At 58.4% G+C, this 26,122-nt stretch overlaps 2 protein-coding genes across 6 annotated transcripts in view; one reads left to right on the top strand and one right to left on the bottom strand.

Moving 5' to 3' along the window:
* The window catches only part of LOC144734859 (uncharacterized), a 32,525-nt gene extending 24,478 nt beyond the window's left edge, over nt 1-8,047 (top strand). For 4 of the 5 annotated variants that reach the window (XM_078617280.1, XM_078617278.1, XM_078617277.1 and 1 more), the window contains 3 exons: nt 71-261; nt 1,098-2,038; nt 5,153-8,047. In XM_078617280.1, the coding sequence (XP_078473406.1) occupies nt 71-261; nt 1,098-2,038; nt 5,153-6,373 (2,353 nt within the window). In that variant the 3' untranslated portion in view covers nt 6,374-8,047. The remainder of the gene's footprint in view (nt 1-70; nt 262-1,097; nt 2,039-5,152) is intronic. The other variant, XM_078617281.1, reaches the window with a different exon arrangement.
* A 1,207-nt stretch (nt 8,048-9,254) lies between these two features.
* On the bottom strand, nt 9,255-24,523 carry GDA (guanine deaminase). Its single transcript, XM_078617313.1, has 14 exons — nt 24,414-24,523; nt 22,215-22,303; nt 21,057-21,228; nt 19,847-19,934; nt 19,589-19,694; nt 18,734-18,761; nt 17,581-17,688; nt 16,686-16,793; nt 16,092-16,189; nt 14,927-14,994; nt 14,525-14,680; nt 13,241-13,359; nt 12,859-12,886; nt 9,255-10,664 (listed from the first exon to the last, which is right to left on the bottom strand). The coding sequence occupies exons 3-14, from the start codon at nt 21,216-21,218 to the stop codon at nt 10,585-10,587; spliced, it is 1,149 nt and encodes a 382-aa protein (XP_078473439.1). The 5' UTR covers nt 21,219-21,228; nt 22,215-22,303; nt 24,414-24,523; the 3' UTR covers nt 9,255-10,584.
* Between the last annotated feature and the right edge of the window lie 1,599 nt (nt 24,524-26,122).

Here is a 26,122-nt window from a genome sequence, read left to right as displayed (position 1 = left end):
ACACGACGCTCTCCTCCGCACCCCCTGCCCCCTTGTGCCCACCTGCCTCCACCCACCTGCTTCTCACCAGACCCCCCGAGTGCAAGGCTCCCAGTCGCCCCGAGCCGACGATCGCGGGGGCGGCGGTGCGGCCCCCCGCGCCTCTCTCCGTGCCGCCGCTCTCCCCCGGCGCGACCTCCGGGCCCCCCGGAACGACCCGCGGGCCCCCCGGTGAGGCCACGAGCCCCGTGTCTTCGGAGGATTTTGTCTACGGGAACATGGGTACGGCGATCGCGGCAAAGGCGGAAGCGCCTCACTGGGGGCCGTGTGAGCGTGCGCGCGTGGGGAGCGGTGGTGTAGCGATCGGCGCGCTGCGCTACGAACCCGGCGACCCGAGTTCGATTCCCGCTCACGGCCAACGCCGGCGACGATTATCTGAACCGGTCGTGGGCCTCTCCTAGGTCGACTCTGTCTCAAATGAGTACCCGGTGCGGTGTGTAAACATCGCCACTGGGGAGACAAAGGCGGTCGGGCGTGGTGCTGATCCACCCACCCCTTCGTGTGCCGTTCCGGCCTTCATAGGCGCACTTGCCCCAACAGGCTGTTGGGGCTACACGTGAGATCTTTGTCACAGTGTGTCGGTGACGAAGACGACGACGGCGACGATGCTGAAGATGATGGCAAGGCATCCGGAGGGTTAGACGTGGCCGGAGGGGAGGCTCGGCCCCCCCCTTCTAACTTGATCTGCGCTACGGCCGTCGCATCCTCGCCTCGCGCACAGGGAGGGGGGCACAGGCAGAGCCGGGCGGCGCCCTCCAGAGGCGGATTCCTCCGTCACTCGTCCTGCCGAGCGGTCGACGCTCGTCTCGAGAGTTCGCTGGCTGTGTCGTGCTGCGTGATGATGGTCGTGATGATGATGATGGTGGTGGCGACGATGTTCATGATAATTCTGAACATGACGGTCATGGTGATAACGACGTGCACGATGAACGATACGATGAAGCATCCGCCTCGTCGGTGAGGATTATCTTTCTACAACAGCAATGACGACGACGACGACGATGATGTTGACGATGACGGTGACGGTGGATGACTGTGCGTGCGATGGTGTGCGGCAGGTGAGGGTCGAGCCAGCATGGCCCCCACGAAGCAACCGCGGGCCACGCGCGCGGGGGGCCCCAGGGACGCCCCCCGCTCCGCCGCCAACTCGGCGGCCCCCGCCACGCCGAACCCCCCGGCCGGCGCGGCGTGCCCCCCCCCTCCCTCCTCCGACGCCTCCCCGTGGGCCCCGCCCGCCTCCAAGGCCTGCCGGGAGCTGCCGTCCCTGCCGGCCCCGACTTGGCCCGCCTTTCCCTCGTCGCCGCCGCCGCCCGTGCCTCCGGCGCCCGCGTACGGCCCGGCCCCCCCTCCGCCCCCGACGACGCCGCCTCCCCTCCCCCCGCCGCCATCGGCGCCGCCGCGGCAGCCGGCGCCGGAACCGCCGCCGGCCAAGAAATCGGCCGATCCGGCCGCGCGGCTCCCCGACGGCCCGGCGAGGCCCGGCCCGCCGGCGCAGGCCCGCCGGGACGCGGTGGGTCGGGCGAAGGCCGCGGCGGCGGCGACGCCGGCTTCCCCTTCGTCCTCCGCGTCTACGCCGTCGCCGCCGTGGTCGTCGTCGTCGTCGTCGGCGACCTCGTCGGCCCGCTCGCTGCCGCAGAAGCCGCTTCGTTACGGCAAACCGGACGGGACGGCGGCGGCGGCGGCCGTGCCGACGACCCTCGGGTGGCGGCCGACGCTGCTGGAGGGCGTGGAGGACGGCGCGGGCGTCGCGGCGAGGATCCGCCAGCTCCACGCCGACGCCCTCCGCTCGCTCGCCGCTCGCTGTCACGGGCTCTTCGCTCCGCCGGCGCCGCCCGAGGAGGGAGGGGACGGCCGCGGAGGAGACGGAGCCGCCGGGGAGGGAGCGGCGTGGAGCGATTTCACGCTGGTGTCGCCGCGCCCGTGCTGCGCGCTGCCCGGCGCCGTCTTCTACGTGGCGACTCGGAGACGGGGCCCGCCGGGGCCCGCGTGCGCACTCAAGGTCGGTGACGGCGCCGTGATGGCGCTGTGATAACGACAATGATGATGATGACACCGATGTGCTTTGAAAAGAGGCCGCCCTCTATCCCAGAGCACATCGATCGGTGTCTCGGAGATAAGTTTACACGCCACAGGCGACTTACATCATCGCATCTCGGCTCGACATCTTTTTAAGGGCACCCCTCGTGGCAGCTGTCCCTGTGCAGCACATGGTGACCCAAAACCTGGCCTTTGAGCAGGAGGGGGAGAGTGATGATTGAGTAATTTTGGCTAATTTGAACCGTGACGCCGCCAGCCTGCTCTTGGGAACGTTGTCACGGGATCTTCAACTATTATTTGGTTCTTTCGGTTAAGTCACGTCTAAAGATAAAATAATAAATTAAATTAAATAATAGAATACGACGTTTCGATTGCAACACAAGCAATCATCATCAGGTATAATGAAATAGCGACATAATATCTAACCAGAAAACTATAGACAGACATATTAGCAGACAGATATCACAAGATACATACATAGCGAGAGCAACACAGGTGACAGAGAGGGGTGATCGTCTCTGTGGGGTGGCCTTAAATAGACAGAGGGGGGGCGGAGGCAGAGAGAGGGAGGGGGGTTAGAAAAAATTAGCATATCAATGAGTGGTCCAAAAGAAAACGTGGTGCTGCGAGTACGATGGCACAGCAAGCAAGCCTGAAAATCAGGAGAAAGACACACTAAAATTAAATAACCTAGTAAAATATCGAAATGTAATGTAATACAACACAGAGGGTCGGTCAACACACAATTAACGCATAGCCTGGTTGATTACGTATTTCAAAGATTGCTAAGTTAGAATTTAAGTGTGAACATTCTAAAGAGGACACAGGCAGAGAAAACAAGTCGCCAGAGAGAGAGAAAAAAGATAAGCTTAAAACTTCCCCGTAGAAGTGGTTCAATCTTAATTTTAGAACTTTCGTGACTGCAGGAATTATTATTTGGTTCTTTCGGTTAAGTCACGTCTAAAGATAAAATAATAAATTTAATTAAATAATAGAATACGACGTTTCGATTGCAACACAAGCAATCATCATCAGGTATAATGAAATAGCGACATAATATCTAACCAGAAAACTATAGACAGACATATTAGCAGACAGATATCACAAGATACATACATAGCGAGAGCAACACAGGTGACAGAGAGGGGTGATCGTCTCTGTGGGGTGGCCTTAAATAGACAGAGGGGGGGCGGAGGCAGAGAGAGGGAGGGGGGTTAGAAAAAATTAGCATATCAATGAGTGGTCCAAAAGAAAACGTGGTGCTGCGAGTACGATGGCACAGCAATCGAAACGTCGTATTCTATTATTTAATTTAATTTATTATTTTATCTTTAGACGTGACTTAACCGAAAGAACCAAATAATAATTCCTGCAGTCACGAAAGTTCTAAAATTAAGATTGAACCACTTCTACGGGGAAGTTTTAAGCTTATCTTTTTTCTCTCTCTCTGGCGACTTGTTTTATCTGCCTGTGTCCTCTTTAGAATGTTCACACTTAAATTCTAACTTAGCAATCTTTGAAATACGTAATCAACCAGGCTATGCGTTAATTGTGTGTTGACCGACCCTCTGTGTTGTATTACATTACATTTCGATATTTTACTAGGTTATTTAATTTTAGTGTGTCTTTCTCCTGATTTTCAGGCTTGCTTGCTGTGCCATCGTACTCGCAGCACCACGTTTTCTTTTGGACCACTCATTGATATGCTAATTTTTTCTAACCCCCCTCCCTCTCTCTGCCTCCGCCCCCCCTCTGTCTATTTAAGGCCACCCCACAGAGACGATCACCCCTCTCTGTCACCTGTGTTGCTCTCGCTATGTATGTATCTTGTGATATCTGTCTGCTAATATGTCTGTCTATAGTTTTCTGGTTAGATATTATGTCGCTATTTCATTATACCTGATGATGATTGCTTGTGTTGCAATCGAAACGTCGTATTCTATTATTTAATTTAATTTATTATTTTATCTTTAGACGTGACTTAACCGAAAGAACCAAATAATAATTCCTGCAGTCACGAAAGTTCTAAAATTAAGATTGAACCACTTCTACGGGGAAGTTTTAAGCTTATCTTTTTTCTCTCTCTCTGGCGACTTGTTTTCTCTGCCTGTGTCCTCTTTAGAATGTTCACACTTAAATTCTAACTTAGCAATCTTTGAAATACGTAATCAACCAGGCTATGCGTTAATTGTGTGTTGACCGACCCTCTGTGTTGTATTACATTACATTTCGATATTTTACTAGGTTATTTAATTTTAGTGTGTCTTTCTCCTGATTTTCAGGCTTGCTTGCTGTGCCATCGTACTCGCAGCACCACGTTTTCTTTTGGACCACTCATTGATATGCTAATTTTTTCTAACCCCCCTCCCTCTCTCTGCCTCCGCCCCCCCTCTGTCTATTTAAGGCCACCCCACAGAGACGATCACCCCTCTCTGTCACCTGTGTTGCTCTCGCTATGTATGTATCTTGTGATATCTGTCTGCTAATATGTCTGTCTATAGTTTTCTGGTTAGATATTATGTCGCTATTTCATTATACCTGATGATGATTGCTTGTGTTGCAATCGAAACGTCGTATTCTATTATTTAATTTAATTTATTATTTTATCTTTAGACGTGACTTAACCGAAAGAACCAAATAATAATTCCTGCAGTCACGAAAGTTCTAAAATTAAGATTGGGATCTTCAACGTCCACTGTGAAGTGAAGCAGGTGGCGTGTCGTAGTAATAATATTATCACTATTGAAACACGCGCAGTATTAACTGAGGCGGCCCGCCGGCATCGAACCGCGAACCTCTGCAATGAGCGGCGAAGGAAGCGCTAGCGCTGGGCCGCGTCTCCACAGCGACGTCGCTGCATTCCTGTGGCGCCATCGCCAATGACGGTCACATTGTTGCCGATGTGTTTTTGCCAAATCGGTGCTTCAGAATCAGAATACTTATGCTGGAGAAATCTGATGAGCTATAAAGGTCTTCTTCACAGAAGTCCAGTGCTGACAAGCGGCCATCACTCCCCTGCTCCCTCCACCCCCCCTTCCCCCCCCCCCCGCTACCGTCACCCCGCTTCCCCACGCAGGTCTCACTGCGGCCGCGGACCCCCCACCAGGCGGACCCGTGCCCCTCCTCCACCCGTCGCCCGCCCCCCCACTTCAACATCCTCCGCACGGGGACTCGCGTGGCCATGCTCGTCCCCTCGCACCTCATCTCGCCGCCGCTCCCCGCCGCTCCGGGGCCGCTCCCCCCCCTCCCCCCCGCCCCCGGCGCCCCCGCGGCGTTGCTGCTGCGCGCCGTGAGCGTCGTGCCGGACGTGCCGCGCCGCCCGCTCTCGGCGCTGGTGCGCGCCACCGTGTCGCTGCACCGCGCCCAGCCCGAGCGCTACGAGCGCCTGGCGTGCCTCCTGCTGCTACAGCTCGCGTCGGCGCTCGAGCACCTGCAGGCGCACGGCCGCGGCGCCGGGGCCCGAGCCCTGCGGCCGCACAGGCTCTACCTGGCCGCGCCCAGGCCCGAGGCCGCCGCCGCCGTCGCCGCCGCGGCCTCCGACCCCGCGGCCTCGGACGCCGACCTCGAGCTGCAGAGGCTGCTGGTCGTCCCCGAGGACGAGGAGGAGGAGGACGACGACGAGGCGGTCGAGGGGGAGGCGGAGGAGGCGAGCAGGCACGCTCGCCGGGGCGAGTCGGATGCGTTCCACCTGGGCCTGCTGGCCTACCACCTCGCCCACCTGCCCGACCCCTTCGGCGACGACCCCACGCTGGCCGCCCGCCTTCGCGCGCGCCGGCCCAAGCCGCGGCGAGGGGACGGCGGCGGCGGCGAGGACGACGACGACGACGAGGAGGAGGAGGAGGAGCAGGAGAGCGAGGAGCTGCCGCCCTTCCCGCCGCTGTCGCTGTACTCGGCGGGCCTGCAGCGGCTGGCGCGATCCCTGGCGACGCGGCGCGGCCGTCGCGCCACAGCGCTGCGCGACGCTCGCGCCGCCCTGCAGTGCCTCCTGTGGGGGCCCCGCGCCAACGCGGTGCGGCTCATGGCCGGCGGCGGTCCCCCGGCCCCCCCGCCGCCTCGCGCCGGCCGGGGGGGCCGACCCGCGCTCCGGGCCGAGCCGCTGCAGAACTGGCTGGACGTGAAGCGGGCGCTGCTCATGGTGCGGTTCGCCGAGCGGTCGCTGGAGGTCGGGGTGGGCGACGGCGGGAGACGAGGAGGGGTGACGCTGGAGGACTGGCTGTGCGCTCAGTACCTCGCCTCGCCGGACCCCGCAGAAATCTCACGGGCCGTGAATCTCCTCCGCATTGACGCGTCGCCGTGAGCGACGACCCCGGGCGACCCCGGGCCTTGGGGGTCGGATCCCCCCCCCCACCACCGGCCGAGATGAGTGGTGGGCGACGGCGTTGAGGCCGCCCCGGGGCCCGGGCGAGGTTGGCGGCGCTGGGTTTGTGGTCGCCGCCAGGACTGGGGTTGACGCGAATGTCTCCGTCTTGCACTGTTGGGGGGGGGGGCGGGGTCAGGGGGCGGGGTGAGTGTCGGTGAGTGAGTGTGGATGAGCGTGTGAGTGTGTCAGCGGGGAGCGGTGGCGTAGCGGTCAGCCTCAAATGAGTACCTGGTGTGGTGCGTAAACCTCACCACTGGGGAGACAAAGGCGGCCGGGCGTGGTGTTGGCCTTCATAGGTGCTTGCTAACAGCACTTTCCCCAACAGTCTGTTAAAGGCTATACGGGGGGGATCTTTGTTGCGTGATGAATGAATGGCGGTGGGTGAGAGGTGAGTGAGGGATTGTGGTGGTGAGGTGGGGACTTGTTCATGCAAAGCACAATTGCCCAGGCACGATCAGATGTGCTTGTTGTGCATGTGTACCTGTGAGCGCCGGTAGGTTCCTGGTGAGTACGTGTGTCCTCTGTGCACCCACGTACGCGCGTGCGCGCGTGTGCGCGCGTGCACGTGCTTGTCTCATGTTTACGTCGCCTCGTCGGTCGTTACTGCTATATGAGCCATTGGAAATCCGCGTGAGTGACCCTTTTGAAATCCGCGTATTGACCCTTGAAATCCGCGTGAGTTTAGAAATCCGTGGGAGCGCCTGCTCTGCGGCGCAAGGTTCACTCTTCCAAAAGGAGCGCCTCCCCCACCTCGTGGTCGATCGTTTACAATGAATTAGTCGATGAGTTAACGTTGAATTAACGAGTTACCGCTCGTTAAGCACCGGGGGGAGAGGGGGGCAGCTAACTGGGGCCCCCCGCAGATTTCACCCCCCCCCCACACTTTCGCCGCTCTTTGAAAGAAATAAAAAGTTTGCTACAAAATATAAATAAATATTTGTGGCGCTGTTAATCGTGAAAAATTCAGACGCCAGTCAGCACCGAGAGAGAAGAAAAAACAACTTCGAGACTGGCACAGATCTGGCATCGACCATTACCAAATGTCAACCAGGACACGTGGGTGAGTAGCTGGCCCCCCCCCCCCCCCCATCAGCTCCGCCTCGCACACAGCTCAGGTAGCTCCGCCCACTGTTCAGTTAACTCGGCCCAGTTTCCAGTCAGCTCCGATAGCGCCGCCCATAGCGCCGGTAGCTCCGCCCACAGCTCCGGTAGCCCGGCCCACTGCTCAGGTATCTCCGCCCACTGTTCGTGTAGCTCCGCCCACTGCTCAGGCAACTCCGCCCACTGCTCAGGCAACTCCGCCCACTGCTCAGGCAACTCCGCCCACTGCTCAGGTAGCTCCGCCCGCTGTTCGGGTAGCTCCGCCCACTGCTCAGGTACTTCCGCCCACTGCTCAGGTAGCTCCGCCCACTTCTCGGGTAGCTCCGCCCACTTCTCAGGTAGCTCCTCCCACCGCTCAGGTAGCCCCGCCCGCATCATGCGTTGTGCACGAGATTAAATTTGTTTTTGTTAAACCGGCGACTTGATGGGGATTGTCATGAACTCTTGGTGGGAGACTCAGGAGGAGGAGGAGGAAGGGGCTTGCCTGGCACACACGGTGAGGGGGGGGGTAGGGAGGGGCTGTCCCGGCCACACGGGGGGGGGGGGGGGGTCACTCGGCAGCCGTGCGACGCGGCTGTTTGGCGTCTGGCGCGGGGCCCCGCGTGCTGGGGGGGGGTGGGGGGGTCGATGTGTCGGTGAGGCGCGTGGGGGGATCCCGGGTATCGGCGTCCCTCGCGTGAGCGTTGATCTTTTGCACAAATGGCCACACAGCCTCTACTGTATTGTTGTTCGTGTGGCGTTGGGGAGGGTGTTACATTCTCCACGTCGTTTTTTACGTTGTCCGGGTATCCGCTCCCGACTTGTAGTCTACTGTGCGCCCGTTAGCAAGTTGATTGCGAGTTGGTGAGGACGGCCTTCGGTAGGCCTGCACGTGCGTTTGTGATCGGGCAGTAGGAAGCAGAAGCGATGGCCGGGGTGTGGAGGCTTCCAGTGCACTGGGGGCTTTGATGACCTCTTGACCTTGAGCCGATGACGACGGTAATTGAGTCGATTGCGGTATTGGCGCGACCGTTCTGCTCGTGCCGTGAACGGCAAACAGCGCGGCCCCTTCGCTGTGTGATGCCGGTCGAGTCACGTGGTGGCGGCACGCGGTCGCGTCGCGGGACCTCTCTCGCCCGCTGCGAGTGCAGCAGGCGGCGTTGGCGACGCAGCCGCCGTCGTGATGATAACCGGGGGCGGCCCGCCGGATCCGAACCGCAAACCTCTGCGGCGAACGCGGCCAACAGCCGCACCGCATTCCACACTTCACGTTGACGCCCTTGCTGGTGACGATGGTTACACCCCAGGCGGTGACGATGGTTATACCCCAGGCGGTGACGATGGTTAAACCCCAGGCGGTGACGATGGTTTACACCCCAGGCGGTGACGATGGGTTATACCCCCCCCCTTCCGTGCGAGGGCTTTGAGCTACGTTGTGGTCACGAGCTCCTGTCGTTGGTTTTATAATGTAAGAATATTCACATTTATAATAATTCCTGGACCCTTGCTGATTGACGTTGACGTCGGGAGAAATAAAGCGAGAAGTGGCCGGAGGTGCCGCGTGTGTGCAGTGGCTGTCCGAGTCCGTGCGGTTGTGGGCTTCCGTGTGAATTCTGTTTGGTGGCACGCAAACATCATCACGGCCTCTCCGTCTCGCTCACGTGGTCTCACCGCGTGCATTGTCAGCCTAAGCAGGAATTCGTGACGTCTATGGACGGATTCAAGTTTGTACACAACATCAATACCACCACCATCTTTATTTTTCATTGTCTTTAATCATCGTCATCAGCATGATCTTAATTCATAAACGGCAATTGGCCCTCGGTTTCGATCTGTCTGTCCCAGAAGGTGGCACGCACTGATTGAAAACTCTCCTCCTCCGAGGATACGACTCGCTTGGTGGTGGCCGTCGATGGTCAAATCCAGTTTCACCACAACAACGCCGCTTTGCTGTCGACTTGTAATGAGCGCCGCCACCACACAGCGTTCGCTCGCTCTCAGAGACGTGCGGGAAGGTCGCCCACGCGCTCAGCCGGTGATACCAGCAACTGCCCAAGCTCTGCAGCCCTCTATTAATGAGTTATCGGCCAGCTAAAGAGCGTTGACATGCGGGAGGAACCCGAAGCGCACGGAGAAACCCCACGCCTGCAGGGGGGAAACGCTCTATCCCGCAGGGCACCGCTGCCTCCTCGCGAGCCCGGATACAGCTCGACGCCCACGAGAGAAAGGAGTTTCGCGACATCCTCGCGGTGACCCGCCAACCCTTGCTGCCTCCAGTGCTGGATTACAGCCGACGCGCGTAGCCACCACCCCCACCCAACTAAAATCAATGACATTACATCATTTCTAATTAACAATCATTGTTATCAATATAATTGTACCCATTAGGGGGGGGTAGATCAAATACGTTCATTTTAACTCGTGGGCTTTCGCAGTGAGCGCGGATTGCTGTCGATTTTGTTGGTTCGGTCACGCGGTGAACCTTGTGTGGGAATTTCTGTCGCAAGGCTGCATTGAGTGGTGGAGGGCATTGCGACACATATCTGGCCGGATGGCTACGCCGCTTCACCCCAATAACTCCTACCAAGGTCCTGGGGTTGACCAATCACCGTCACGTAACCCTGTTGACCTCCAGGAGTCATTCTGCCTGCAGGAGACCACGAGGTCACTGGTTAATTACGTGCCATTTGCAACTTGCCCACACACGCACACACTTCAAACTTAACACACGCGTCATCGTCACAGGATGTCTGTAATGGGGTGATGGAAGTGGTTCCGATGGTGATGGTGTCGTGTGATGTCAGGATGTGAGTCAAAGGGGGCCAAACGTGGAGTCAAGAACGGTCACGAGTGATTACTTTGGATCCTGGATTATTGTGGGTCCTTACAGAAGGTCACGGGAGGTCACAGGTGATTACGTGGGATTATGACTTAATGGGAGGTCACAGTTGGGCACGGGTCATCACTCATGGGTCGTCACGGGTGTCAATCGGTGGTCACGGGTCTTCAGGGGTGATCACAGGAGGTCACGGGCCGTCACAGGGAGGTCGACTGGCGGTCGTGCATCTTCACGGGGAGGTCACGGGTTCGTCACGGGGGGTCACGTCCCGCCCGGCCACGTACACCTCCAAGATGTTCCTGTCGTCACCTGGACACAACGGGAATCCCGTTCCAGAGGCGCCAGAGACTCCCGCCAGGACGACATCATCCCCAAACCCACTCCACAGAATCACGCGACCCACGAAATCGCGCGACGTCCTCTCCGCGAACGCAAATGTCTCGATGCAGATACGCAACAGCGCCCCCCCCCCCCTTCCTATATTGACAAAGACGGCGACTTGTGACGCTGCGCCGCTGCAGAGTATTCCGGTCGCTCTCGGCAAGAGAGCGGAGACGACTCAAGGGGGAGGAGACCACAGACGAGCGGGGAGGCAGCAGCAGCAGCCGCTAGGCGGTGAGGAGTCGGCGCTACCAACAATTGCCCAAGCTCTGCGGTCCTCTATGTATCAAGGTGTTATTGGCCAATGAATGAGTGTTTACGTGTGGGGGGGAACCGGAGCACCCGGAGAAGACCCACGCGTGCGAGGGGGGAACGCTCTATCCCGTACAGATGGAACCGGTGGCGTCCCCACACCTCGCTGTGCCGCTTTCTCCCGGCAAGCCGGTTTATGGCTCCTCGACGTGCACGGGGAATCCCGCAACATCTGTGTGTGATCCACCAACCCTCGGTTACGGGCCACGTGTGGCGTAGCCATTACTGCCACCAGGCTGCCAATCCACTGCTGGATGACCGTCTCCATCACGCCGAGGTGCAGGTCGTGACCCTGGCGGCAACTGAGGATTTTAATTCCGTGGGCCACGGCTACTACCAGTGGCGAGTGGTATCGGAGCCGGTGCTGGGCCTGATCCTGCACCGATTGTGAGATTTGCGACGTTTCCCTTGAAAACTGCGTCCCAGGCATCTTCAGGACACAACGCAGGCAGTCGGGATTGTTCTGAACTTGGCTGAGGATTGCACTTCAAACCCACCCGTGGTGAGTGAGCGGGTAAGTGTGTGTGGGTCACCGAGTGAATGAGAGTGTGAGTGGGTGAGTGGGTGAGTGTGTGACTGGGTGAGTAGTTAGGCGACTGGGTGAGTAGTTAGGCGAGTGGGTGGGGGAGCGAGTAGGTAGGTGAGTAGATATGTGAGTGAATGCGCGAGTGGGTGAGCTGAAACGCCAATTCGGCGCGTCGTTCCAACGCTTGTGCACCGCGTGACACAATTACATCCGTGTGGCTGTGTCGGGTGGTGGTGGGTTCTTCCGACACAAATGTGGCCAGTTCATTACGTCGGGGACCCACCACCTCCCAGATGACATCAACGACGAGTCACGTGTAACAGCAGCGCGTGCGGAGAGAGGTTCGAGTGAGCCGGGCTGCCCGCCGTGACCCGCGCCACGTGACCGCCAGGCGGCGCTCCGAGACCACGCAGCGGGGTTGGATCCGCGCGCTCCCCACAACCCCCGCCTCAGATTTGGGGCTCTCGCAACGATTTGTCATCGGTTCTTGGGAGACTCAAAACAACAACAACAACGCGCCATCGATTTCGCGACACGCGCATCGAGTCGTGGCCATCGCCGAGTTGAGGTTTGTGCCAATCCGTAATTTATCATCGGCCATGACCTATCCACTGCTGGATGAGGGCTGCCCCAGGTCCCCACCACCAAGTCCTGCGATGCAGCAGCAGCGATCCCCCGAGAACGAGTGATCTCGTCGCTCCATCTCCTCTGTGGACGTGCTCCCGCCTTGCCCGTGTCCCCTCCTCTGGCCGCCGCTCCGTCACTCGTCTCGACCACACCGGCCATCATCGACGTGACCTGTCCTGGCCCGAGCGTCTAGAGCGGCGTTCGTCATCGCAAGGCCACTGGCGGCCTTCAGTGCGGCCCCCCCACACAACACAACACGTGACGACCCCCCCCCCCCCCATCATCATGGGCGTCGTGCTGCTGTCAAACGCCCAGTGGTTCCAAATGTGTGGCGGCCCTCACACTGGCGAAAGTGGCCTCCCCCTCAGAAAATTGAGTGAAGAACGCTGGTTTCGAGTAGTGTTTGGCTGCTATCAATGTCCACGCGATAAGCGACTACGTTGAGATATTACCTGTGACCGTCGGACCGCTTCTGACAGCTGCCTAGCTCGGCGGGGCCTCACCTGGTGGCCTCACTCACCGCGTGAGCTCAAGGACAAACACATCAACAATACGTTCTAATAATGTAAGCTGGGAAAAGCATGCAACTCATGGTAATCTTGCAGTAATAATGTGGCGAGTGATGAGGGGGGAGGGGGGGTTGGGTGAGGGACTCACCAAGGAATAGGAACTTCTGGATGATGTCCTATGGAGGAGACGATACAAACACACAGTCAGACACAACAGACGCAGGCAGACAGACACAAGTGGCAACGTGTGTGATAATGGTAACGTGAAGGTAACGCCAAGGTAACATAAGGGTAACGTGATGGTAACGTGATGGTAACGTGAAGGTAACATGAGGGTAACGTGATGGTAACGTGAAGGTAACGTGATGGTAACGTGATGATAACGTGATGGTAACGTGATGGTAACGTGAAGGTAACGTGATGGTAACGTGATGGTAACGTGAAGGTAACGTGATGGTAACGTGATGGTAACGTGAAGGTAACATGATGGTAACGTGAAGGTAACGCGAGGGTAACGTGTGGGCCCGCACCTCCCACGAGTCGTCGGGGAAGATGTCGAGGGGAGAGCCGGGCGCCTCTGTGTCCACGAGCAGCGCGTCCAGCTCCTTGCCGACCTCCAGGCTCCCCGTGACCTCCTCCAGCCCCAGCACTGCAGGGCGGGGCGGGGGGCGAGGAAGGGGAGGGGGGTGCAGTCGAGAGACTCGGAGGCGCGAGCAGGAACCAGCAGCGGCAGCCACACGGTGTGAGCCAGCGCTGCTCCCAATAACTCCGTGTTTGATTCTTTGCGCGCGTTGCCTTGACAGGGAAGATACTCTAAGGTTTCTTCGGTAAAATCACGTAGGCAAAAAATAAATAATAAAAATAAATAATAATACATAATTGAAAAAATAATAGAAATAAAAAAATAAATACTTTTCTTTATTTTTTACCTACGTGACTTTACCGAAAAAAACCTAAGAGTATGAATCCTTGCAGTCACGAAAGCTTCACATCTAGAATTAACAGGGAAGATCAACTGCTGTGGACCCCGCCTCTCCCTATGTATGCCCCACCCCCTTATCCCTTAGGCCCCACCCTCTTATCCCTTAGGCCACACCCCCTTATCCCTTAGGCCACACCTCTGTATCCCTTAGGCCACACCCCTCCTGGCTGAGGCTCCCATTTGTCTCTTCCGCTGTCGGCTCTGCACCTTTCTTTTTAGGGCCCGCCCCTTCTTCTTTAAGCCCCGCCCATTTCTGGTCAGGCCCCACCCCTCCCCCGGACAGGGAGATGAGATGGGGGGACATCAGTCAGGTTGGGTGAGGGCGCCATCTTGACCACATTTTGAATGTTGTGGATTTACTCTCCAACACGCCGTGGGCTGAAGCAGTCAACTGATTGGCGCGTTTTGTTCACGTGACAAACCTTCCTGGCTGTGTCGGGTGGTGGAGGGTTACGACACATTCATACCCTTTGGTTCTTTCGGTAAAGTCACGTAGGTATAAAAACCACAGCAAAAAAAGCGTTTCTTGCTGTGGTTTTCCCACCTGATGACGATTGCTTGTGTTGCAATCGTCGTGATTTATTTCATTTTCTACCCACGTGACTTTACCGAAAGAACCGAAGAGGATGGATTCCTGCAGTCACGAAAGCTTCAAATCTAGATTGACACATTCATACTTACTCGATCTCAACGAAAAACCTTCATTATGACTAATATTGGTGGCGGAAGCCTACTCCGTGTCAAACCGATCTTGACCACAACCACAATCCCTCTTAGAGCAAGATAATGACCCCCCCCCCCACTCACCCCGGCTGCCCCCCCCCCCACTCACCCTGGCTGCCCCCCAGCGTGGCGAGGCGGAAGGCCTCCCTGAAGCCCAGGGTCTGGTCCTGGCCCACGTGGTGAGCGGTGAGGCCCACGTGGTGAGCGGCGAGCACGGCGTGGCGCACCGCGGTGAGCATGCTCGCCGAGTAGCCGCCAGCCACGTCTGTGGGCCGGGGGGTGAGCAGCAGTGCGTCATCATCATTATTGTTGTCGTCATCATCATTGTTATCATCGTTATTTTCGTCATTATATCATCATCATAGTGGTCACCATCGTCATCATCAATGTCGTCGTCATCATCAATGTCGTCATCGTTGTCGTCATCAATGTCGTCGTCGTCGTCATCGTCGTCGTCATCAATGTCGTCATCGTCGTCGTCAGAGCGCGTGAGAGGAACGAGGCCACGTGCCTGTCCCCAGGCCCAGCTTGACCCCGTGACTCAGCACCGCCTGCGCGTCCATCGTGCCGCTACACAACCTGGGGGGTGGGGGGTGGAGGATGGGGGGTGGAGGATGGGGGGTGGAGGATGGGGGGTGGAGGATGGGGGATGGGGGGTCCACAGTCCAGTCGGAGGGGAGGGACAGACGTATGGAACCAGAGATACAAATCACGATCGTTGTTAAAACACAGTTACCAAAAAACTGTTTCCAAAAACTGGCTACTAAAGACCGGTTACCAAAAAAACGGTTACCAAAAACCAGTAACCAGTAACCGCTAAATGAGAACGATAACGGTGACATAACGTTGTTGTAACCTAGTCGCGAACGCCACCAGTGCGGTTTGCGCGTCCAGCGTGCTCGTGGATCTCGCTCCACCAACTGGCTAATGCTCCTGACTTCCAGAACCGGTAACCGATTCCCAAACGGTTACCATTTTACCGCTTACAATTTTACAACCCTAGTCTTTCTGTAAAGACTTGTGGATGAGTGGCTGGGTAGATGAGTGGCTGGGTGGGTGAGTGGCCGGGTGGGTGAGTGGCCGGGTGGGTGAGTGGGTGGGCGAGTGGGTGGGCGAGTGGGTGGGTGAGTGGCCGGGTGGGTGGGTGGGAGAATGAGTGAGTGGGTGAGTGGGTGGGTGAGTGAGTGGGTGAGTGAGTGGGTGAGTGGGTGAGTGAGTGGGTGAGTGGGTGGGTGGGTGAGTTTGAGTGGGTGAGTGGGTGAGTGGGTGGGTGGGTGAGTGAGTAGGTGAGTGAGTAGGTGAGTGGGTGAGTGAGTGGGTGAGTGAGTGGGTGGGTGAGTGAGTGGGTGGGTGAGTGAGTGTGTGAGTGGTTGGGTGAGTGGGTGAGTGAGTGAGTGAGTGAGTGGGTGAGTGAGTGGGTGGGTGAGTGAGTGGGTGAGTGGGTGAGTGAGTGGAGTGAGTGAGTGAGTGGGTGAGTGAGTGAGTGGGTGGGTGGGTGGGTGAGTGGGTGAGTGAGTGAGTGAGTGGGTGAGTGAGTGGGTGAGTGAGTGGGTGGGTGAGTGAGTGGGTGAGTGAGTGGGTGAGTGAGTGGAGTGAGTGAGTGAGTGGGTGAGTGAGTGGGTGGGTGAGTGAGTGAGTGAGTGAGTGGGTGAGTGAGTGGGTGAGTGAGGGCTCACGCGGCGTTGGAGAGGGGGCAGTGCGAGATTCCGGCTCCCGCCTCGTGGAACAGGCGCAGCTCCTCCTCGCCCAGGTGGACCCCGTGCGCCATCACCGTCTGCGCAAGGCAAAGACAAAGATCCCCCGTGTAGCCTTCAACAGCACTCTGTCGGGGCCAGCGCTGTTAGCGAGCAGCACCTACGAAGGGGGGGGGGGGGCAGCACCACGCCCGACCGTCTTTGTCTCCCCAGTGGCGATGTTTACACACCACGCCAGGTGCTCATTTGAGGCTGAGTCGACCGAGGGAAGGCTCAGGGCCGGTTCAGATGACCGTCACTACCGCTCCCCACACACGTGTACTCACACACACGCGTGTACTCACACACACGTGTACTCACACACACACTCACACGTGTACTCACACTCACACACGTGTACTCACACACACGTGTACTCACACACACACACTCACACGTGTACTCACACACACACGTGTACTCACACACACACACTCACACGTGTACTCACACACACACGTGTACTCACACACACAAACGTGTACTCACACGCACGCCTTGTGTACTCACTCACACACGCACGCCTTGTGTACTCACCTTGTCTGTGAGGAGGCCGCTGCTTCGGTACACCTCCGTGTAGTTCTCGGACTCGGGGAAGAGACTCCTCACCAGCTCCACCTCCTCGCGAGACTCGCTGATGTGACTCTACACCCATCACCATCATCACCATCATCACCACCATCATCACCATCATCATCACCACCATCATCACCATCAACATCATCACCATCATCACCACCATCACCACCATCATCACCATCATCATCACCACCATCACCACCATCACCACCACCATCATCACCACCATCATCACCACCATCATCACCGTCACCATCATCACCACCATCATCACCATCATCATCACCACCACCATCATTATCATCACCACCACCATCATCACCACCATCATCATCATCAGCAGCAATGATCTCAACATCATCATCAGCAACACCACCACCATAGCATCAGCAGCAGCAGCGACTCCATCTCAATGTGATGATGATGATGATCATCAGCAGCAGCAGCAGCAGGATGTGAATGTCGGAGTCAGCATGGAAGTGTCACCTGGGGGTGAGCGGGTGCAGCTCGTACGTGTGGTGGGTGAGTGAGGAGGGTGAGGAGTGTGGTGAGTGAGGAGGGAGAGGAGTGTGGTGAGTGAGGAGGGAGAGGAGGGTGAGGAGTGTGGTGAGTGAGGAGGGTGAGGAGGGAGAGGAGTGTGGTGAGTGAGGAGGGTGAGGACGGTGAGGAGTGTGGTGAGTGAGGAGGATGAGGAGGGTGAGGAGTGTGGTGAGTGAGGAGGGTGAGGAGGGTGAGGAGTGTGGTGAGTGAGGAGGGTGAGGACGGTGAGGAGTGTGGTGAGTGAGGAGGATGAGGAGGGTGAGGAGTGTGGTGAGTGAGGAGGGCGAGGAGTGTTGCGAGTGAGAGCCGCCACCTGGATGCGCGTGCCCGTGCCGCGCGCCGTCTCCCCGAGCGCGCGCATCGTCTCGCGCGTGCACGAGAGGGCGAAGCGCGGCGTCACCACGGGGTGCACGCGCGCGTACTGAGCACACACAGACAAAGGGCCCCCGGGTAGCCGTGAGACACTGTTGGGGCAAGTGCTGTGAGCGAGTAGCACCCGCCAAGGCCGGCACGGCACACGAGGGGTGGGGGGTGGGGTGGCCGGCCCCACGCCCGACCGCCTTTGTCTCCCCAGCGGCGAGGTTTATACTCCCCACCAGGCACTCGTTTGAGTCCGAGTCGACCTAGGGGAGGCCCGTGACGGGTTCAGATGATTGCCACAGGGGTGGTGGTGGCCGTGAGCGGGAATCGAACCCCGGGTCGCCGGGTTCGTAGCGCAACGCGAGCCAACAACACTCCCCACAAGGACAGCCTTAAATAATAACAACTATTATTATAATAAATATGATTAACTATTATTATAATATAATGTCTCGAGGCGCCTGTACAAACAACAAAGATCCCTCGTATAGCCTTAACAGATTGTTGGCGCCTGTACACACACACACAGACACAGTGACAGATACACAGACACACATAGACACAAACACAGACAGACACACACTGACAGATACACACACAGACATAGACACAAACACAGACAGACACACAGTGACAGATACACACACAGACATAGACACAAACACAGACAGACACAAAATGACATATATACACACACAGACACACATAGACACAGACAGACACACATTGACAGATATACACACAGACACACACAGACACAAACACAGACAGACACACATTGACAGATATACACAAAGACACAAACACAAACAGACACACACAGACACACAATGACATATATACACAGACACACACAGACACACACAAACACAGACAGACACACAATGACAGATATACACACACAGAAACACATAGACACAAACACAGACACACATAGACACAAACACAGACAGACACATAATGACAGACATATACACACACAGATACACATAGACACAGACAGACAACCGCCATTCGCCACTAAGTGGCAGTGACGTCACCATGGTGCCTGTGCCAGGCTATGTGCACGTTAAGACACACAGACACACAGACAGACACACACATACCTTCATGTCCTTGACGGCCATTATGAACCTACAAGAGAAGAGAAGGAGACTATGAAGAGTGGAGATGAACAGAATGGTGACGGTGGTGATGGTGGTGGTGGTGTGGATGGTTGTGGTGGTGGTGTGGATGGTGGTGATGGTGATGGTGGTGTGGATGGTTGTGGTGTGGATGGTGGTGATGGTGATGGTGGTGCGGATGCTTGTGGTGGTGGTGATGGTTGTGGTGGTGGTGGTGATGGTTGTGGTGGTGGTGATGGTGGTGTGGATGGTGGTGGTGGTGGTGGTGTGGATGGTTGTGGTGGTGGTGATGGTGGTGTGGATGCTTGTGGTGGTGGTGGTGTGGATGCTTGTGGTGGTGGTAATGGTGGTGGTGGTGGTGATGGTGGTGGTGGTGGTGATGGTGGTGTGGGTGCTTGTGGTGGTGGTGGTGTGGATGCTTGTGGTGGTGGTAATGGTGGTGGTGGTGTGGATGGTTGTGGTGGTGGTGATGGTGGTGTGGATGCTTGTGGTGGTGGTGGTGTGGATGCTTGTGGTGGTGGTAATGGTGGTGGTGGTGGTGATGGTGGTGCTGGTGGTGATGGTGGTGTGGGTGCTTGTGGTGGTTGGTGGTGGTGGTGGTTGTTGAGGCTCTGGTGGTTTGTTCTGATTGCCGTTGTGATTATATCGTGGTTGTTGTTGAGGCCCATAGCGGTTGTGGATGTTGTGGTTGAAGGAACCATAGCCATTGCTGTGGATGTGGTTGTGTTGTGGTAGAAAGAACCGTTGCTGTGGATGTCGTTGTGTTGTGGTTGAAGGGACCGTCGCGGTTGCTATGGATACTGTGGTTGTGCTGTGGTTGTGGTGACCCCTGCTGACCTCTCGGTGTCCCGCACGGCCTCGTCGCTGGTCTCCTTGTAGGCGGGCACCGCCTCGTTGTGGTCCATGCACACCTTGCCCACCATCGCGCGCTGGCCCGCCCGGTCTGGCCCAGGCGAGGGGACACAGGTGGGGTGAATGGTGAGGGGATGGCTGAGAGGTCAGGTAATGGGTGAGGTGAGTGCTACTGCTGCTGCTGCTGCATGATCACGGTGAAGGATGCTGATGAAGGACGTCGCTCGATCGAGGCCGCGTTACCCGCAATGTCGCACAGCAGCAGAGTGGCGTCCGTGTGAATCGTTCCGAAATAGCACGCGGTGGTGGTGCCATTTTTCAGAGTCCTCCTCTGCACAGCAGTCGGACACGTGGTACCACACGTCATACAAACATCACTGGACACGTGGTGCCACACGTCATCCAAACATCACCGGACACGTGGTGCCACATTAAGGGGGAGTGATCTCCTGCTCCGATGGACATGGAGGCATCGGTGCTCATCTCCTGTTCACAACTGTGCACAGAGCCAGTGGTGGAAATTCCACGTTACTATGGCGGAGGGCGAGTCTCTCTCTATAGGACAGACAGCTACTGTTGACTTACGCACAAAGTGGTACGAGTTTTATCTAACCCGGAGTCTATCCATAGGACGAGTTCAAATGTGTAGCAGTGCTCATATCAGTTGGCAACCCTACAGAGCCAGTGATGGACATTCCACATTCCTATGCCAGAGGCGAGTCTATCCAGTGGAAAACCGCTATTGACTTTTCAGAACAAAGCGATACTCGTTTTATCCACCCCCGGAGTGAGAGGGATGACGATTGGCTGAGTCACCCTGGATTTGAGCTTGCGTGAATGGCTGACGAGACGAAGCCTTCAAGAGGGCTCGTGACAGAAGCGACGTTTGGGGTCGCGGGCCGCTGGCTCTACCGCCACGTGGCGCGGACACCGTCAGCCACAGGACGAGTTGGACTCCCGGTGAGCGGGGCAGTGTTGGCGGGGGGGGGGGGGGCCCAGGCTAAAACGACATCACAAGCAACCCCAGACGTAGTTGTGTGACATGGCCACACGTGAGGCTGCACGGCGTTGTTTCACTTGCGTGGAACGGGCGAGAGGATGCGCCGTCGTCCGTCTTTGTTACGATTCCAGTTTACCATGAGAGTCGAGTTCACCATGGGAGTCCAGTTCACCATGGGAGTCCAGTTTACCATGGGAGTCCAGTTTATCATGGGAGTCCAGTTTATCATGGGAGTCCAGTTTATCATGGGAGTCCAATTTACCATGGGCAGGAGTCGGCAACCTGGGGCTCTTTAAGGAACACTTCGTGGCGTTGTTGATTCAGGACCCCCAGCGTATCCTATTTTTAATTTGGTTACCGACCCCTGTCCTAGAGGGAGAGGTCCCCCCGTGTCTCCCCGTGTCCCCCCCTGCCCCCCCGTGTCCCCCCGTGTCCCCCCGTGCCCGCACTGACCACGACCCTGGTGTAGACGTCCTCGGCGAACTGCAGGTCGTGGAACTTGGCCTCCACGTTGAAGGTGTAGCGCCGCAGCCACTCGAGCAGGGGCAGGCCCACGGCCGTGCCCGCGAAGGAGTACTGGGACGCGTGGATGTGCGTGTCCACCAGCCCCGGCATCACGAACTGCCTGCGGGGTCACGGGTCAGGAGGTCACAACGATGTGGCGGCCGTCATGGTGGTGGTGGTGGTGGTCACGGCGGGGAGCAGCGCTCCGCTACGAATCCGGCGGCCCGAGTTCGATTCTCCCTCACGTCCAACACCGGTGACGATTATCTGAAACGGTCCTGGGTCTCCCCTAGGTCGACTCAGCCTCAAATTAGTACCTGCTGCGGTGTGTAAACATCGCCACTGGGGAGACAAAAGTGGCCGGGCGTGGTGCTGGCCACCCACCCCCTCGTGTGCCACAGTGCCGGTAGCCTTTATAGGTGCTACTCGCTAACGCCACTTGCCCCAACAGTCTGTGCAGGCTACACGGGGTAGCTTTGTCTCTGGTAGGGTAATAGTCCGAGGGGGTCGTGGTTCTCAGGAGGTCACGGTGCAGAGGTCACAGCATTGAGGTCATGACTACAGCAGGCGGTCGCGGCGAAAGAGTCGCAACAACAACATTGTGATCTTCGGATGAAATGCGCCTTACGAATGTACATCATCATCACCACCACCACCACTAGTATCATCACCACCACCACCACCACTAGTATCACCACCACCACCACCACCACTAGTATCATCACCACCACCATCACCACCACTAGTATCACCACCACCACTAGTATCATCATCATCATCATCACCACCACCACCACTAGTATCATCATCACCACCACCACCACCACCACCACTAGTATCATCATCACCACCACCACCACTAGTATCATCATCATCACCACCACCACCACCACTAGTATCATGGCCATCATCATCATCATCATCACCACCACCACCAGTATCATCATCATCACCACCACCACCACCACTAGTATCATCATCACCACCACCACCCACCACCACTAGTATCATGGCCATCATCATCATCATCACTATTATTGTTGTTGTTCGCCGCGACGTGAGTGAGAGGTCACCGTGACCCATGTGCCGGTGCAGGGACAGCGCTACCGGTCAGAGAGCCGCCGGATGGACGCGGCGCTCCAGCCGCGTCGCTGCAGCGTCTCCTGCAGCTGCGTCTCCGGCACGACGAAGGCGATCTGCCACCGTCACCATCCACACGAACAGCAACCACATCACCGACTGGCAACATCACCGGCAACACCATCAACATCACCGGCAACACCATCAGGCATAGCCTGGTTGATTACGTTCTCCCAAAGATTGCTGCCCACACACCCCCATGCGTACTGTGCCTTCATAGGTGCTGCTCGCTAACAGCACTTGCCCCAGCAGTCTGTGAAAGGCTACACGGGGGATCTTTGTCTTAGTGTGTGGAGGGGGGGGGGCAGTGGGGGGGGTTCCAATGCCCCTACTCCGTCTCGTGCCGCCCCGATCAACCCCCTCACCTCCCCCCTCCCCTCACCTCTCCTCCCCTCCCCTCCCCCCCTCACCTCTCCCCTCCCCCCTCACCTCTCCCCGCCCCCCTCACCTCCCCCCTCCCCCCTCACCTCCCCCCTCCCCTCACCTCTCCCCTCCCCTCCCCTCCCCCCCTCACCTCTCCCCTCCCCCCTCACCTCCCCCCTCCCCTCACCTCCCCCCTCCCCTCTCAACTCCCCCCTCACCTCCCCCCTCCCCTCACCTCCCCCCCTCCCCCTCACCTCCCCCCTCCCCTCTCACCTTCCCCCGCCCCCCTCACCTCCCCCCTCACCTCCCCCCTCCCCTCACCTCCCCCCTCCCCTCTCAACTCCCCCCTCACCTCCCCCCTCCCCTCACCTCCCCCCTCCCCCTCACCTCCCCCCCCTCCCCCCTCACCTCTCCCCTTCCCCCCTCACCTCTCCCCGCCCCCCTCACCTCCCCCCTCCCCCCTCACCTCCCCCCTCCCCCCTCACCTCCCCCCTCACCTCCCCCCTCGCCTCCCCCCTCCCCCTCACCTCCCCCCCGCCCCCCTCACCTCCCCCCTCCCCCCTCACCTCTCCCCTCCCCCCTCACCTCTCCCCGCCCCCCTCATCTCTCCCCTCCCCCCTCACCTCTCCCCGCCCCCCTCACCTCCCCCCCTCCCCCCTCACCTCCCCCCTCCCCCCTCACCTCCCCCCTCGCCTCCCCCCCTCCCCTCCCCTCCCCTCTCCCCCTCACCTCTCCCCGCCCCCCTCACCTCCCCCCTCACCTCCCCCCCTCACCTCCCCCCTCGCCTCCCCCCTCCCCTCCCCCTCCCCCCTCTCCCCCTCACCTCTCCCCGCCCCCCTCACCTCTCCCCTCCCCCCTCACCTCCGCCCTCACCTCCCCCCTCACCTCCCCCTCCCCTCACCTCCCCCCTCCCCTCTCACCTCCCCCCTCACCTCCCCCCTCACCTCCCCCCTCGCCTCCCCCCTCCCCTCACCTCCCCTCTCCCCCTCACCTCCCCCCTCACCTCCCCCCTCCCCCCTCACCTCCCCCCTCCCCCTCACCTCCCCCCTCCCCTCTCACCTTCCCCCGCCCCCCTCACCTCCCCCTCACCTCTCCCCTCACCTCCCCCCTCACCTCCCCCCGCCCCCCTAACCCCCCCTTCCCCCTCACCTCCCCCCTCACCTCCCCCCTCACCTCCCCCCTCACCTCCCCCCTCACCTCCCCCCTCACCTCCCCCCTCACCTCCCCCCTCACCTCCCCCCTCCCCTCTCCCCTCCCCCCTCACCTCCCCCCTCGCCTCCCCCCCTCCCCCTCACCTCCCCCCTCGCCTCCCCCCTCCCCCTCACCTCCCCCCCGCCCCCCTCACCTCCCCCCTCCCCCTCACCTCCCCCCGCCCCCCCTCACCTCCCCCCTCCCCCTCACCTCCCCCCGCCCCCCTCACCTCTCCCCTCCCCCCTCACCTCCCCCCTCACCTCCCCCCTCCCCTCACCTCCCCCCTCCCCTCTCACCTCCCCCCTCGCCTCCCCCTCCCCCTCACCTCCCCCCGCCCCCCCTCACCTCCCCCCTCACCTCCCCCCCTCCCCTCTCACCTTCCCCCGCCCCCCTCACCTCCCCCTCACCTCCCCCCTCACCTCCCCCCGCCCCCCTAACCTCCCCCTTCCCCCCCTCACCTCCCCCCTCGCCTCCCCCCTTCCCCCTCACCTCCCCCCCCTCACCTCCCCCCCTCCCCTCACCTCCCCCCCTCCCCCCCTCACCTCCCCCCTCCCCCCCTCACCTCCCCCCTCCCCCCTCACCTTCCCCCTCACCTCCCCCCCTCCCCCTCACCTTCCCGTCTCGCGCCACCCCCGAGCGCGTGCGCGCGCAGCACGAGGAGCGGCTCCTGGCGCGTGGCGTGCACGAGGGTCCCCACGAGCACGCGCGCCTCCATCGCGGGGGGGGGGGGCTGGGGGGGCTGGGGGGGCTGGGGGGAGTGGGGGTCTGGGGTGGAGGTCTGGGGTCTGGGGTGGGGGGGGCCTTGCAGGGGTCTCGGCTTCTCGGAGATTCACGGTGAGTGAGTGAGGCGCTGTCCCCTGCTGGGAGAGGAGAGGTGACACGGGGGGACACGGGGGGACACGGGGGTACAGTGGCACAGAGAGACAGTGAGACACAACGAGACAGACACGTGGGGACAGAGAGTCAGACAGCGGGGCGGAGGGAGACTCGCGCAGACGTTCAGGACACAGACCCCTGTCGCTCAGCGCGGTTCTGATGTTTGGTGTCCAAAGTAATCATTGACGTGGCACTGCACAGAGAGTCCCGCGGATCGGGGGTCCAACTCGGAGTCCAAGGGGTGCGCGGTATGGGTCACTGTTGAAGCGTTTTAAGGCTCATTTGGGGCGAGTTAAAACTGCCTAATGACTTCAGGTTCGTGTTTAGTGTGTGCGCACGAGCCTTATGTCTCAGTGTGTGTGTGTCTGTATGTCTCAGTGAGTGTGTATCTGTGTGTCTGTCTGTCTCAGTGAGTGTATGTGTGTGTCTGTATGTTTCAGTGAGTGTGTGTCTGTGTGTCTCAGTGTGTGTGTCTGTATGTTTCAGTGAGTGTGTGTCTGTGTGTCTCAGTGTGTGTGTCTGTGTTTCTCAGTGAGTGTGTGTGTGTCTGTATGTCTCAGTGTGTGTGTCTGTATGTTTCAGTGAGTGTGTGTCTGTGTGTCTCAGTGAGTGTGTGTGTGTCTGTATGTCTCAGTGAGTGTATCTGTGTGTCTGTATGTCTCAGTGAGTGTATGTGTGTCTGTATGTTTCAGTGAGTGTGTGCCTGTGTGTATCAGTGTGTGTGTCTGTGTGTCTAAGTGAGTGTGTGTGTGTCTGTATGTCTCAGTATGTGTGTGTCTGTGTGTCTCAGTGTGTGTGTGTCTGTATGTTTCAGTGAGTGTGTGTCTGTATGTCTCAGTGAGTGTGTCTGTGTGTGTCTGTGTGTCTCAGTGAGTATGTGTCTGTGTGTCTCAGTTAGTGTGTGTCTCAGTGTGTGTGTCTGTGTGTCTGTATGTTTCAGTGAGTGTGTGTCTGTGTGTCTGTATGTTTCAGTGAGTGTATGTCTGTGTGTCTGTATGTTTCAGCGAGTGTGTGTATGTATGTTTCAGTGAGTGTGTGTCAGGGAAACGGTGGTACAGCGTTAAGTGCGCTACGCCCCAAATCCGACCACCCGAGTTTGATTCCCGCTCACGGCAAACACCAGTGACGATTATCTGAGCTTGTTCTGGGCCTCCCCTAGATCGACTCAGCCTCAAATTAGTACTATAAACAATGTTTATTTGACCAGGTAAGGCCCACTGAGCGATATAGATGTCTTTAAGAAGCGACCTGGCCACAAATGATAGCTCAAATAAGTGGCTTATCAAGTGAAAATTTAAAGCGGCCAAATACACAGACAGAGAGACAAAGGCGGCCGGGCGTGATGCTGACTACCCACCCCTCGTGTGGCGCGTCTACCTTCATAACCGCTTGCTAACAGCACTTGCCAAGAAGATCTGTGCAGGCTATACGGGGGATATTTGTTT

This window comes from Lampetra planeri, chromosome 53, assembly GCF_965212315.1.
Source record: "Lampetra planeri chromosome 53, kcLamPlan1.2.h2, whole genome shotgun sequence".
Taxonomy (NCBI): Eukaryota; Metazoa; Chordata; class Hyperoartia; order Petromyzontiformes; family Petromyzontidae; genus Lampetra; species Lampetra planeri.
Note: the sequence above shows the minus strand (reverse complement) of the source record. Positions and strands in the feature narration are given on the sequence as shown.

Bases quoted from the DNA above. Each gene is read 5' to 3' on its own strand.
- GDA (XM_078617313.1), bottom strand. From the start codon at position 21,218: ATGCCGGGGCTGGTGGACACGCACATCCACGCGTCCCAGTACTCCTTC. The intron at 16,190-16,685 runs GTGAGTACACAA...TGCCTTGCGCAG, and splicing joins GCGGCCTCCTCACAGACAAG to ACGGTGATGGCGCACGGGGT. The intron at 14,995-16,091 runs GTGAGCCCTCAC...CCCACCCCCCAG, and splicing joins TGCCCCCTCTCCAACGCCGC to GTTGTGTAGCGGCACGATGG.